Raw genomic sequence first — 14,774 nt, 5'->3', positions numbered from 1 at the left:
AAAAAAAAAAAAAAAAAAAAAAAGAGTAATTTTCACTACAGAGTGTAGGATAGTAATATTTATGTGCCACCTTCAAGTCAACCTCTGTGCCCAACATTTTTTCATCTCAATGCGTTTAACAAATTATGCCTCACAGTTCCTTTGGGTACACTACTGGCAGCAATTCTGTAATTACAAGTTGTTTTTTCTGCTGCAAAATTGTCCTGAATGCTAATAAGCAACACCAACTAAAAAAATTCTTACCCTGAAGTTCTGGAAATGGTTTTGATCTGGGTGTTGGATACATATTATGTATCTGTACTCTTATAATTTGCACTTTATTGTTTGTATGTTATACCTCAATTAAATATTTTTAAAAGCCCTTTGCCTATCAAGAGTGATTCCATCTGACACATGTCTACAAGATTGTCACTGCCACCCTGGCTATCCCTTCCTTTGGCACCTCCCAACCTACTGCTCCCAAAAATGTCCTGTATCTACAGCTTGTAATCACAGGAAATCTCCTGTATGCACTTTGAACAGCAAAGCCCTCAAGGCTTCAAAAAGTTGAAGCTTTTACAGAACTAGAAAAAAAATGCTAAAATTCATATGAAACCAAAAAGAGCCCACAGAGCCAAAGTAAGACTAAGCAAGAAGAACTAATCTTAAGGCATCACATTACCCGACTTCAAACTATACTATAAGGCCACAGTCACCAGAACAGCATGGTAATGGTGTAAAAATAGGCACATAGATGAGTGGAACAGAATGGAGAACCCAGAAATAAACCCAAATACTTACAGCCAACTGATCTTTGACAAAGCAAACAAAAACATAAATTGGGAAAAGGACACCCTATTCAACAAATTGTGCTGGGATAATTGGCACATGTTGGAGAATGAAACTGGATCCTCATCTCTCACCTCATACAAAAATCAACTCAAGATGGCTCAAAGACTTACATCTAAGACCTGAAACCATAAAGATTCTAGAAGATAACATTGGAGAAACTCTTTTAGACATTGGCTTAAAGAAAGACTTGATGACCAAGAACCCAAAAGCAAATGCAACAAACACAAAAACAAATAGATGGGACTTAATTAAACTAAAAAACTTCTGCACAGCCAAAGAAATAAGCAGAAGAGTTAACAGACAACCCATAGAGTGGGAGAAAATATTTGCAAGAAAAAAACAATCCCATCAAAAAGTGGGCCAAGGACATGAACAGACTATTCTCAAAAGAAGATATATAAATGGCCAACAAGCATGTGGAAAAATGCTCAATATCACTAATTATCAGGGAAATGCAAATCAAAACCACAATGTGATACCACCACAATCCTGCAAGAATGGCTGTAATCAAAAAATGAAAAAATAATAGATGTCGGCATGGATGTGGTGAGAAGGAAAACTTTTACACTGCTGGTGGGAATGTAAACTAGTACAGCCACTGTGGAAAACAGTGTGGAGTTTCCTTAAAGAGCTAAAAGTAGACCTACCATTTGATCCAGCAGTCCCGCTACTACTACGTATCTACCCAGAGGAAAAGAAGTCATTATGCAAAAACGATACTTGCACACGTATGTTTATAGCAGCACAATTTGCATTTGCAAAAATATGGAACCAGCCCAAATGCCCATCAGTCAATGAGTGGATAAAGAAAGTGCGATACTTTCTTTTTACTCAGCCATAAAAAGAAATAATGGCATTTGCAGCAACCTGTATGGAATTGGAGAATATTATTCTAAGTGAAGTAACTCAGGAATGGAAAACCAAACATCCTATGTTCTCACTCATATGCGGGAGCTAAGCTATGAAGATACAAAGGCATAAGAATGATATGCTGGACTTTGCGGACTTGGGAGAAACACTACACTTTGGGTACAGTGTACACTGCTGGGGTGCTGGGTGCACTGAAATCTTAGAAATCACCACCAAAGAACTTATTCATGTAATCAAACACCACTTGTTCCCCCAAAGACCTACTGAAATTAAAAAAAAATTAAAATTAAAAGCAAAACAAAATGCTGAAGCTTTTTGTTAAAGAGCACTTAAAATTAATGTTCCCATAATTTATCCACCAGAGGGAGCCAACAAAGCCACAATAATAGGAACATACTGACCTTAGTGAGCTACAAATCAAGATTTTCAAACAAGGGCTGCAGAGTTTAGACATAAGCAAGTATCAATTGCTTGGTTCAAGGAAGGCATGTGAAATTTTATTGAAGTCAGATTTAATTCATGGCTTTGTTTTCTCAATAGTAGACATGTTTCAATAGTAAGAGTCAAATGACTTTGAAAGTTTTAACACTAATAAATTATGCCTTGTAAGGATATGGACATGAAAGTAAGAATAGCTCACCTTTAAAAAACACTTTACAGATTCTGAATAATTTTCAGTTGGAGAGTTGAGTGCTGGCAGTTCTCCTCGTTAATACAAGGATTTAATTGATAAATACAGTTTGTGCCCGTTGAGATGAAAAAACAGCTTTTATTGCATCAATGCAGCGTATGGCTGGTATATATGCAAATTAGGAAAAGGCACACCTGGGAGGTTTAGGGCATGGTTTGGTGAGCAGAGCATGGGATGGATTTCAGACCCCACTTTCCCTTATCGGGCAGCTCTGTGTAAGGCTAATATCCATATGTGGCAGCCCTCAAGTCTGGGCATTGATGGCTCCAAGGGGATGCTCGTGAGAGTTTTTAATCCTTCCTCTCTTCAATTCTTTGATAAGGACAATAGCATTTTCTTAATTAATATAAAATGCATCTCCAAGACTAGTTGCCCACCTGTCCTCTTCCAATCAGAATGTTGACCCAGGTTCTTCCTGCAGAAAAATTCTGGATTCACCACTGAACTATGAAAATAAACATTCTCCATCCTGTTCTCCTCTGCTTCCAATCCACCCTGCTGGAAAAGAGTTACTCATAGTTCCCAAGTGGCCTTTTTCTTTAGAGTTTCCATTTCCTGATCACTCCCCACTTCCTTATTTTTGTAGCCACTATCTTCATCAGATTTTCTCCCTGGTTAGAAACTGAAACCGGACATTCATTTAAACATCTTACATGGGATCATCCCTCATCCTTACCTTGTTTGATCTGACCACTTAACACTGTTGATCACTCTGTCGTTTGGAGATAATTTCCTCATTTGGCTTCCAGAACATGGGTCTTGTGCTTCTCCCCCTTCCATATTGGCTGCTGCTTCTCAGTCTCCTGGTTTCATTCCTCCTCGTCTTTCTGATTTCTACGTGTGGACAGCTACAAGGCAAAGGTGTCTACACCTTTGCCTAGATGATCTCATCTGTCCTGTGACTTTACACACCTTCACAGCTCTCAAGTTTATATCTCCCCTAGCTTCTGTCCTAAACTCCAGACTCATCTTCACCTGCTCACTGAACATTTCCATTTGGATGTTGTATTATCTCTTCTCACACTGCTTAAAGAAACATCTGAGACTGGGTAATTTCTAAAGATCAGAGGTTTAATTGGCTCACAGTTTTGCAGGCTATACAGGAACCATGGCAGCATTTACTCCTGGGGCGGCCTCAGGGAGCTTTTACTCATGGTGGAAGGCAAAGCTGGAGCAAGTATCTTACATGGCAGGAGCAGGAGGAAGAGAGAGATAGGAGAGGTGTCGTACACTTTAAAATGACTAGATCTCATGAGAACTCTTATCATGTGAACAGCACTAGCGGGATGGTGCTAAACCATTAGAAACCACCCCCGCGATCCAACCACCTCCTACCAGGCTCCACCTCCAGCACTGGGGATTACATTTCAACATGAGATTTGGGTGGGGACACAGATCCAAACCATATCAGATGTTTAAAGGCATCTCATACTAGACATGCCCAAAATCAAACTCTTAAGTTTCTCCTTCCATGTGTTTTTTCATAGTCTTTCTCACCTGAGCTAATGATACCTCCCTTTTTAGTTGCTCATGCCAAAAACTCTGGAGTCATCTATTTTTTTTTGAGAGGGAGTCTTGCTCTGTCACCCAGGCTGGAGTGCAACGGCATGATCTCGGCTCGCTGCAACCTCTGCCTCCCGGGTTCAAGCTATCCTCCTGCCTCAGCCTCCCTAGTAGCTGGGACTACAGGGGCGTGTCACCACACCCAGCTAATTTTTGTATTTTTAGTAGAGATGGGTTTTCACCATGTTGGCCAAGTTGGTCTTGATCTCTTGACCTCTTGATCTGCCTGCCTTGGCCTCCCAAAGTGCTGGGATTACAGGCGTAAGCCACCGTGCCTGGCCTGGAGTCATCTTTTACTGACCTTTCTCTTACTCTCCACATTGGCAAACGCCTTTGGATCCAGATTCGAAATATGTCCAGAATTTGACTACTTCATATCACCTCAACAACGGCCACTCAGGTCCAGATCACAGCACCATCTCTTGCCTGGATTAGTGCAATAGTCTTCTAAACTCACTTCCCTGACTCTGCCTTCCCCTACCCCTCATCCTTTAACCAGTGTCTATTTTCTTCACTACAGATCAGAGTGATCCTGCTATAACCAGAAGTCAGATCATACCTCTCCTCTGCATAACGTATCCCATCTCACAGATTGAAACCCAAGGAACTCAAAAGGTCCTGTGAGGCTCTGATATATTTCCAGACAGCACTCAATCCTCCCTATTATAACACCTTATCTGGGCATGCCAAGCCTGCTCATGCCACCTCAAGGTCTTTGCACTTGCTAATCTCTCTGCTAGTGTTCTTCCTTCAGATGTCCTTGGGCTGGCTCCTTCAACTCCTTTAGTCTCTGCTCCAATGTCATTTCATCAGCTAGGCCTTCCCGACACCGTATATAAAGTAACACTCACACTCCTGTTACTCTCTGTGTGCCTTACCCTGCAATGTTTTTCTTCATAGCACTTCTCTCCTCTCCATTGGATGTGTGTGTGTTTAGGTATACATACATGACATACATGTGGTATATGTATTTGTATATACATATAGTGTATATATTTGAATACACATGTAGTATATATATTTGTGTACGTATATGTCTATCTGTTTAATCATTGTCTATCTTCTCTGCCAAAAATGTAAACTCTGTGATTAAAAGTAGTTTCTTTCATTTATGTTATAACCTCAGTGCCTGGAACAATGCCTAGCACATAAATAATTGTTGAACGAATGTTGAATGAATCTAGGTAACTTATATACTGACTAAAAGTTACATACAATGTATAAAATAAAATGTGTTAAACTTTGCCTTAAAATTTTCTGTGTTGCCCAAGCAGAACTGGGCATCTTGGAAGGCATTTAAAGAAATACAGTGTTTACCCTGGAAGCACAGTGGATGCCACATGAATATTTGATGAATGGTGGAATGAAATCTGACATCTTGTTGCTGGAGTAGATGGCCTAAAGATAATTGGATAAAACAGGAAGCTACAAATCCACATCATTTAACCCCTTGTTGTTATGTTGAATTACAAAACATTATATATACTGCATTTTATTTTTACCAATTGCTGCCAAATTCACTTACTATTATTATTAGTATTTTTAAGAGAGAGCATTTTGCTCTGTCACCAACACTGGAGTGCAGGGGTCATAGCTCACTGCAGCCTTGAACTCCTGGGTTCAAGTGATCCCCCTGCGAGTAGCTGGGACTACAGGCATGCCACCACGCCCAGTTAATTAAAAAAATCTTTTTTGTAGAGATAGTGTCTCACTGTGTTTCCCAGACTGGTCTCCAACTCCTAGGCTTAAGCAATCCTCCTGCCTTGGTGTGTGCTACCATGCCCAGCCAAATTATATTATTAAACAGAATGTTTATGCATTATCTGCCTGTCTAAATAAGCATATTATGAATGTCATGCTTCATTATTGCTGATGCTGAAGAATCCAGACTGATGTCTTATAAGAGAATATCCATCAGTAAAGTCAAGAATTGTATTTCTGTTTATCACTTTATTGCCAAAGCTAATTGCGTATGTAAAGATTGCTGTCTTGATGTGAGCTGTTAGCATATTAAAGTGTATTTACTAAAATTGAATCCATAATTTAAATACACTTGTGAAAATAAAAAGGTAAATTCATTTAAAACAGAATATAATTAAGGGAAAATTTTAATTAAAAAAACACACTAATAGCGAAACTGGTTTTTTTTTTCTTCCTAATTTTTATTTTATTGTGGTAACAGCGCTTAACGTGAGGTCTACCGTCTGAACAAATTTTTAAGTGTACAGTATCATATTGTTAACTACAGGCAAAATTTTATGCAGCCGTTCTCTAGAACTTATTCATCTTGCATAACTATAACTTTTTACCACAAAGCTACAGTAATCAAAACAGTGTGGTACTGGCATAAAGGTAGATGTATAGCCCAATGGACTGGAAATGAGATTCCAGAAATAAACCCAAACATCTATGGCCAATTGACTTACAACAAGAATACTTAGACAATTAAATGTGGTGAAAATGCAAATTTTCTTCAACAAATAGATTTGGGGCAACTGGATATCCAAATGTAAAAGAATGAAGCTGCATCCCTACCTCTCGCTCCATATATAAAAATTAATGCAAAAGAAATCAATAGCCTAAGTATGGGAGCTACAACTATACAACTAGTAGAAGAAAACAAAAGGCAGGGTTTGGCATCTAGCCAGAGTACAGCAGCCATGCCAGCACAGCAGCCTCCGGTCAAGGGTTGTAAGTCTTTAACTTGGGTCTCCAACCACTTCCGGTTAAGAATGCAACACTCAGATAAGAACTTCTCAGGTGGAAAGCAGGAAGAGGGTGGATAGTGCAAGGTTCAGATAGCACCTGCTTGGACGTTCACTGATTAATGATTTAACAAGGGTGGTCACATGGGACAACTGCTGCTTTTCTCAGCCCTCATTTTTCTTACTAACAGGTCTGAAAATTGAACAAGATGGACGGGTCCAGGAAAGAGGAGGAAGAAGACAGCACATTCACCAACATTTCTCTTGCAGATGACATAGGTAAGGAAGAAATGGATAAATTCTCAAACATACAATTCTGCAACTACTCAGTTTTTTAAAAATAAAACTTTTATTATTTTCAGTATAATGATAAAGCATACTCACTGTAGAAAACTTGAAAAAATATAGTTACGAAAACAGGTTTTAATAGAGCTGTTTTTCTTTTCCTTTTAAATTAAGTGATAATTTTAAAGTTCCTGTCATCATATAACATGTACTTTTTAAAATAAATAAAATCATAAAATATTTATTTCCTAAAAGTTCGGGAAACATGACCTCAAAGTTGCTACGAAAACAACCTATAATATCGCCATGTTTTGTTCAATTATAGTCAGTTTCTTTTCTATCTTGTAAAATAATTGCGTAATTTCTGAAAAATGAACTAGACTATGCTACAATTAGCATTAGGGATTATTGCAGAAAATGTCTGATTTTTAAGGCTAAAGTTTGCTGAATTCAACAAGAGAGAAGGAACCATGTGGGAGAGCAGTTCTACAATGCTGATGGAAAGGATAACCATGGTTCATTCAACATCTTGGAAAAAATAGTGCTGAATTGCACAATGTTAACTGGATGGAAACACTTCAAACCCACAAGCACCCAAGTCCTTGGGGGTGTGCGGTGGGGGTGTGTGTGTGTGATGGTGGTTGTTTTCTATCCAAGTTCCTTTAGCACAATCATAGTATGAAGCCAGCAAGACTGCGGCTAAGCAATGGGGGTTACTAATTTTGATTAACAGAGAGCAAGAGCATGAATATTTAACATCAATTGCTCTTTCATACAGCCATGCTTCTCCACTTTCTCCCTAAATGCTTAGATTCAAAAAGCGTCTTTCTAAAGTGCAGCCAGACAATTAACACAAACCACCAGCCGGAGCTAAGCTTCCCTCCTGGCACTGCATAAACATGCTGGGGTCTTTGGAAATCAAAGAGGAGTATTTTCAGTCTTTATAAGGGAAGGAAAGGTACAAGGTACTGGGCTGTTGAAGAAATGGGATACCGCTGTCCTTAACATGCTCCCACCAGGGTGTTTTAGAAAACAGACAGAGCTGCAGAAGGCAGTGAAGGAAACAAAGACAGGGGGAAACCCATGTTTCGTAGCTTTGGGAGGTGAGATGAGCATGCGCATGGGGAGCCGTATATGCTGTGGGAAGATGCGGTTCATGTAGAAAGCTTACTAGCTTGGAATGTGACTCAGCCCAGAATTTTTTCTGGGTGTGCTGAGCCTGAAAGTGGGGACTGTTGGTGGTGCTGGGCCTTTCTACAGCGACTCTCTGACACACCCCATCACACCCCTTCAACTCTCCCCTCCATGTCTCATCTTCTGCCACTTTCACACTTCCAGTGAAGGAAAGAGCAAGAGGACAGGGAATTTAAGTTCAGGTGTCCAGTACAGTGTTGGCACTGGTTTTGAGAGGGACTCCATAAGAGCTTATTGCTAATGGAGCATGGGCGTGTGGGGATGGGCCCTGAAGAACTAGGAAAGAGTGAGCAATGCTCTCTGGTTGGTAGTGAGAGTGCCGGCAACCACACGAGAGGACCAATGTCTCTTTGCTCCCAATTGCCACTCCTTCTCCTTTGTTAGACCGAGTCAAAAAATCTCAGTGCACAAAAGGCCTTTGGAGCTGGTCCAGCATAATAACCACTGGTGGACTCAGAAATTAGTGCTAATTTCTGCTGTTTCTATATTTCAACATGGTAAATGGAAATTGTTCATATATTTGTGACGAAAATGTGCCAGTTAGTCAAAACACCATGTTTCTTTGGCTTTTGGAGACAATTTTATTCATTTGACATGGTAACACTGGTTCGCCCTTGTTAATAAAACGTTCTTGGGCTTTGATAACTAAAAATAGGAAAACAAATTATTATTTAAAAAATGGAGCTTGTTTAGCAGACATCATTCATTCAAATTGTGGAATCCTTGCAAAAGTAAAGCATTAAAAGGTATTGCTTATATTAAAAGAAAGTTTAACCCAGTTTCTTACTTTTCTTTTATAATATACACATATGCATACATTTCTTTTTATAATATACATATATGTATACATAGAAAGGAAGGATTTCTTAAACTCCTATGCTCAGTAAATTCAGAGTCAATATTAAATGCAATGGTTTCAATACAGTTGCTGGATTCCAGATACAATGTTATGTCCTTTTAATACCTTATTTAATCCTTACAGCATCATCGTGATATTATGGCCCTGTTTTACAGATGATAAAACTGTAGCTTGTATTTTTTTAGCAACTTGTTTAAGGCCTCTCCAGGAAATGATAGAGCCAAAATCCCAATCCAAGTCTCCTATGGTTGTGGACATTCCATCTGAGCATCCTTCTCATCTTACAGTTTCTGCATGGATACTGAGTGGAGGTGGCAGTGTTTGTTCATGCTGGGCTTTTTGGTAGTTTGTTGGAGCTGGATACCAGAGAAAGCCTGGCACCTTTTCGTGAACTCTAAAAGCTGTAAGGATTTCAGGCCCTAATGGGTTGGCCTTGGTGATTATCCAGAAAGACATCGGCTACCGGATGCCAGCGGAGCGTGGTATTGGAAGCTGCTCGATATGGAGGCTCTCACACAAGGACTGATCATTTCTAATTCTGAATAGAAAGGCCTCGAGTCCCCGGCACTGATCCCTGTGTGACTGGTCAGACCCGTCACTGTCTCCTTTTACCCTCATCACCTCCCCCTTATACTGCTTCTTTTCTTATTCAGAGGAAGGCGAGAAGAAGGCGAGAGAAGGGAGAAGGAAGTTTTTACTAACTCTTGAAAAGGTTTGTTTGGGGAAAGGATGGAAGGCATTAGTCAAACTTTCATTTACTTTGAATTTTGTTTATTTAAGTAATTCTACTTCCTGGTAGTATGGAGCAGTGAGAACAGGCAATGCCAGTAGTTACTCAAGTCACAAACCAGTTGTGCTTCATAAATTTATTTGTATGTGACTTATATGGATTTCAGAACAAATGTCCCCAAAGACACATTACAAATGATAGGATTCCAGACCAGTCCATGCTGTCTAACCGCATGGCTCCCAAACTGTGTGCCAAGATGCTCTAGGGCACCGCAGCAAACTCACAAGGGTTCCATGAGGGCGTCTCAACCTCTGTCAGACACTCAGAGGACTACTGGCTGGTGGTCATTCATTGTTTCACACTAGATTGAGCTACATATCTTTCAATGACATCAACTCTTTCAATGCTGGGTTTGCTGCAACTGCTGTGATAAAAAGCAAGTTCTGTATGAAAGTCAGTTGTAGAACAGGTAGTAAGGGTGGCAGTTTGAGAAGGCTGGAGAAGTTACGCAGTGCCCAACAGGTGCACACGTCCCATAAGTAAGTGTGTTCCTTTAAGAATGAAATAAAAATATATCTTCTTTCAATTTGGGTATAGTAATTTTTTTTAATGGCTACTAGGTTTTTAAGACATAACAGTGTTAATAAGATGTTTGGATCTAAACACTTAATATATGGAACTGTTTGGTGTTTCTCTTGGCTTTGGAGCACTATGAAAAAATTACTGAGACACTAAGGGCACCATAAACCAAGATAGTTTAGGAATCTCTGGTCTCAACTGTACTGTAGCTGAACTGGCCCCACTGCTGGGACCTTAGAGGTGGGAGCCATACAGTGCAGGACAAAAGACATTGGACGGCATTGATCTTTCCTTCCTTCCTATGCTTCCGCTCCCCTGGCTTTGATGCCACCGCACGGCTCAGGTTCCTCTTCAGCCTCTTTCATCTTTCATCTCAGGCTCTTTTGGGAACCTGTGTCCTCCAGCATTTCCCCAAGACTGTCCTTGGCTACTGTTCTCTCTCTGGACACACTCTCTGGATGATCCTATCTATTAGTTCCAGTCTCACCACCCGTTGCTATATCCCAGTGACTCTAAAACAGAAATTGCAAATTCAAACAGCTTCAGGGTCAGGCAATGTGTATGTGGAAAAGAGGCAATAGTATATCATCATTTTTTTCACTACTTTTCTAAAACAAGCTGTTGACATTTCAATTCTGTTTTTAGTTTATCAAATTTTTCATCATGTATCTTTTACATATACCAGACACTGCTCTTACTATGGTTTACTTCACAATGGCATCTCAAGGTTAATGTTCAAGGACATGCTTTGTTTGCATGTTAAATTTATGGGAACCTTCTTCATTTCTCACCATTTTCCTTAGGAGACACAGTCCTCTTGGATTAGATTTCATTTTCTTTTTTCTTATTTACTAAATACAAAAAAAATTTGTATATGTTTATGGTTTATGTTGTACATTATACATATATAATGTAGTGGAATGGCTACATATACATATTATATATATATACATATATGTAGTGGAATGGCTAAATCAAGCTAATGAACGTATAATTTACTTCACATAGTTTTTTTTAGTGGTGAGAACACTTAAAATCTACTCTCTTTGAAATATTTAAGTATACAATATATTGTTTTTAACTATAGTTGCCATGATGTATAAAAGATCTCTTAAATTTATTCATCTTGTCAAATTGAAATTTTGTATCCTTTGGCCAACATCTCCGCAATATCCTTACCATCCAACCTCTGATAATCATCATTGTACTCTCTGCTTCCATGAGTTCGACTTTTTTAGATTCTACATAGAAGTGAGATCACATAGTATTTGTCTTTCTGTGCCTGGCTAACATAATGTCTTCCAGGTTCATCTATGTTGTTACAAATGGCAAGATTTCCTTCTTTTTTAAGGCTGAATTCTTCCACTGTATGTATCACGTTTTCTTTATTCATCTGTCGACAGGCATTTAGGTTGTTTCCATATCTTGGCTATTGTGAATTATGCTGCAATGAATATGAGCATGCAGATACATTTTCAATTTTCTGATTTCAAGTCCTTTGGATATATACCCAGTAGTGGGACTGCTGGATCATATGGTAGTTCTAGTTTTAATGTTTTGAGGAACCTCCACACTTTTCTATAGTAGGTGTACTAATGTACATTCCCACCAACAGTGTGCAAAGATTCCCTTTTCTCCACATCCTGGCCAACTCTTGCTATCTTTCATCACTTTGATAATAGACATCCTAACAGTTGGGAGATGTTATCTATTGTGGTTTTAATTTGCATTTCTCTGATGATTAATGGTATTGAGCTCATTTTCATATACCCATTGGCCATTTGTATGTCTTCTTTTGAGAAACATCTATTTAGGCTCATTACCCATTTTTAAATTGGGATATTTATTTTCTTGCATTTTCCACTTTTGACTGAAGTAAGGGAACAACATAGTTTACTTTCCTCTTAACTCTGCAGTAAGAAAACAACAGAGCAATTGTGATGATAGAATGACAACCAACACTGAGCCTTGGGTCCAGCCAGGAGGGTTGAGGGTTGAGGCTCCCTGGAGAGCATGTGCCTGGCTCAAAAGGCAGAGCCGCTTTCTGTTTCTGGTTCACTATTGTCATGGAGGGACAGAAATGCAAATAAGTGGAAACTTTAAGAGACACTGGATATTTCATTTTTTTTGTACAATTTCCTGGTTTTTCCATGTTTTTCACCTAATCCTAATTTGAAAACAATAGCACAGAGATCCAAACAAAGCATATCTGCAGGACAGATGTGACTGCAGAGGAAACTATTTTCAGACTTCCGTTCTCATATCTTATCACTTTTCTTCACCTCTCTTCTGAGTTTCTGATTCATGATCCAAATGCTTGCCTAGGTATCTCCCAGGTGTCAAATAAACTTATCCTCTCCCCCCAATCTATTCCCACTCCTATATTCATAATTTTAATTAATGGCCCCACCATCCACCTAGTAACAAAAGCTAGAAATCATATGTCCTTCCTTCTTTCCCACAATCTGATCAATCGACGATTCTTGTTGACTTGACCTTGGAAATATTTCTGAAATAAATCTGGCCTTCTTCATCCCTGCCACCACCTCCCTCACCAGGTCCTTATTACCCCCAACACAAACCACAGCACCCACCTCCCAATGGTTTATCTTATCTCAAATTTTATCCCTTGAAATCTACCCTCCACATTGGCCACATTACCACCTTTGCCTCTAGGGAACAGCCAATGCCTTGCAGCCCCTGAAGGATGAAGTCCGATTCACTGAGCATAGCACTGAAGCACCTGGCTCTCCCTATCTTTTCAGTGCCATTTCCTGCCACACCATTTGAGCTCAGTAGGAGACACTTAATGTTCCCTCTACACAGTGCCTAGTTCATGCCTCTGGTTGCTGTGCTGCTTCTCACTTGGTCTGGAATAACACTACCCACCTTTCTCTCTGTCTGGTCAATTCCTACTCACCTTTCAGACCCCATTCAGGTAATGCCTCTCCAGGAAGCTTTCCCTGGTCTTCCCAGTTAGATTTCCTTTCTCCTTTCTGAGAACCCCTAACTTATCTCCATCTGCATTTTTTTTTCATAGCATATGAACAGACTATTCAACAGACTGCGAGCTTCTAAAACACAGCCTGGGTTTTCAAATACCGGTTTTCCCAGCACCTAGCACACATCGAATGGCTTAATGTCTTTGGATTAAAGAATTCTGGTGGAATTTGTGTGTGTTGGGATAAGTGCCGATTTAGGCAGGTCAGCCCCTCGCTGAGAGCTGACTTCTAGGTTGGCTTTCCTAAATGGTCTCTACTTTTTAGAGCTTCTTTTCTATCCACACTTCTGGGTAAGTTTAGTTCTGTTTTTCAGAACGCATTTATTGAGCACCTACTGTCAAATGCTGGGTAGTAGGCAGGACCTGGTTATTTGAAGAATTGGCACAGGGGAGTGTGGCAGGAAGGGCTTGAACTTTGAAGTCAGGAATGCCTGGATTTGAATCTGTTAGACTTTGTGCAAGCTATCTACCATCCCTGAGCCTCCATTCCCTCAGCTGCAAAATGATCATAAGAATAAGTCTCAGAATTTGAAGATTAAATGAAATAACAAAGGTAGTGTCTTGAACTAGCCTGGCATAAAGTGAGTACTCAGTACATTTTCCTTCCTCCGCTGCCCATTTCAAGGAGCTCACACAAAAGTTTCTTAAAAGGCTCTGAGATCCCAGCACTTTGGGAGGCTGAGGCCGGCAGATCGCCTGAGGTCAGGAGTTCGAGTCCAGCTGGCCAACATGGTGAAACCCTGTCTCTACTAAAAATACAAAAAAAAAAAAAAAAATTAGCTGAGCATGGTGCCAGTTGCCTGTAATCCCAGATACTTGGGAGGCTGAGGCAGGAGAATCGCTTGAACCCGGGAGGAGGAGGTTGCAATGAGCCAAGATCGCGCCATTGCACTCCAGCCTGGGCGACAAGAGTGAGACTTTGTCTAAAAAAAAAAAAAGAAGGCTCTGAGATGTGGCCACATCAGTTCTCATGGTAACGGCAGTGTCCTGTGGACATGGCACTGTAAGCTGGGACTGCCGTTGACGTCCCCCTGATAAGGAAGGGGAGGTGGATATGAACGAACTCTTTATACAAGAGCACGATTCTTTTCTGATAAATATAATGAAGCCACTCTTTTCCCTCTTCATGCCAGCCCTCGCCGCCTCCCCGTCGATGTCCTTCCCGTCGCTCCTCTCCTTTATGCCTCAGCCTCCGTCCTGACTCTGCTCTCTAAAACCTCTCCTGAATAATATTCAAAGCTGTGTCTGCGTCTGCTTTTGGTGTCGGCCAATTAGCCCTCATTGTAAGGTTGTAATATGCTTCCCAGAGAAGTGGCACAATTGTTGTGTGCTTTTATTCAGTGATGCTTCCTACCACTATATGGAAAATGTAACAATACCCCCTCACGCCCTGCTGAAAGCAGCCCGGGTTTGAAAAGCTTTCAGAAGGCCATCTGCCGTCCCCTCAGCCAAGCAGAAGATCAGAC

At 40.2% G+C, this 14,774-nt stretch overlaps 1 protein-coding gene and 1 long non-coding RNA gene across 3 annotated transcripts in view; one reads left to right on the top strand and one right to left on the bottom strand.

Annotated features, from left to right (window-relative positions):
* Window positions 1-14,774, bottom strand: part of LOC108530654 (uncharacterized) — a 75,089-nt gene that overhangs the window by 31,468 nt on the left and 28,847 nt on the right. The gene's annotated exons all lie outside the window — the stretch shown is intronic.
* The window catches only part of SCOC (short coiled-coil protein), a 46,226-nt gene continuing 38,289 nt past the window's right edge, over window positions 6,838-14,774 (top strand). The window contains exon 1 of the mRNA XM_017873658.1: window positions 6,838-6,939. Within this exon, the coding sequence (XP_017729147.1) occupies window positions 6,870-6,939 (70 nt within the window). The 5' untranslated portion in view covers window positions 6,838-6,869. The remainder of the gene's footprint in view (window positions 6,940-14,774) is intronic.

Source organism: Rhinopithecus bieti, unplaced genomic scaffold (assembly GCF_001698545.2).
Source record: "Rhinopithecus bieti isolate Rb0 unplaced genomic scaffold, ASM169854v2 scaffold_7985, whole genome shotgun sequence".
Classification (NCBI taxonomy): domain Eukaryota; kingdom Metazoa; phylum Chordata; class Mammalia; order Primates; family Cercopithecidae; genus Rhinopithecus; species Rhinopithecus bieti.
The sequence above is the reverse complement of the archived record's forward strand: the minus strand, read 5'-3'. Positions and strand labels throughout refer to the sequence as shown.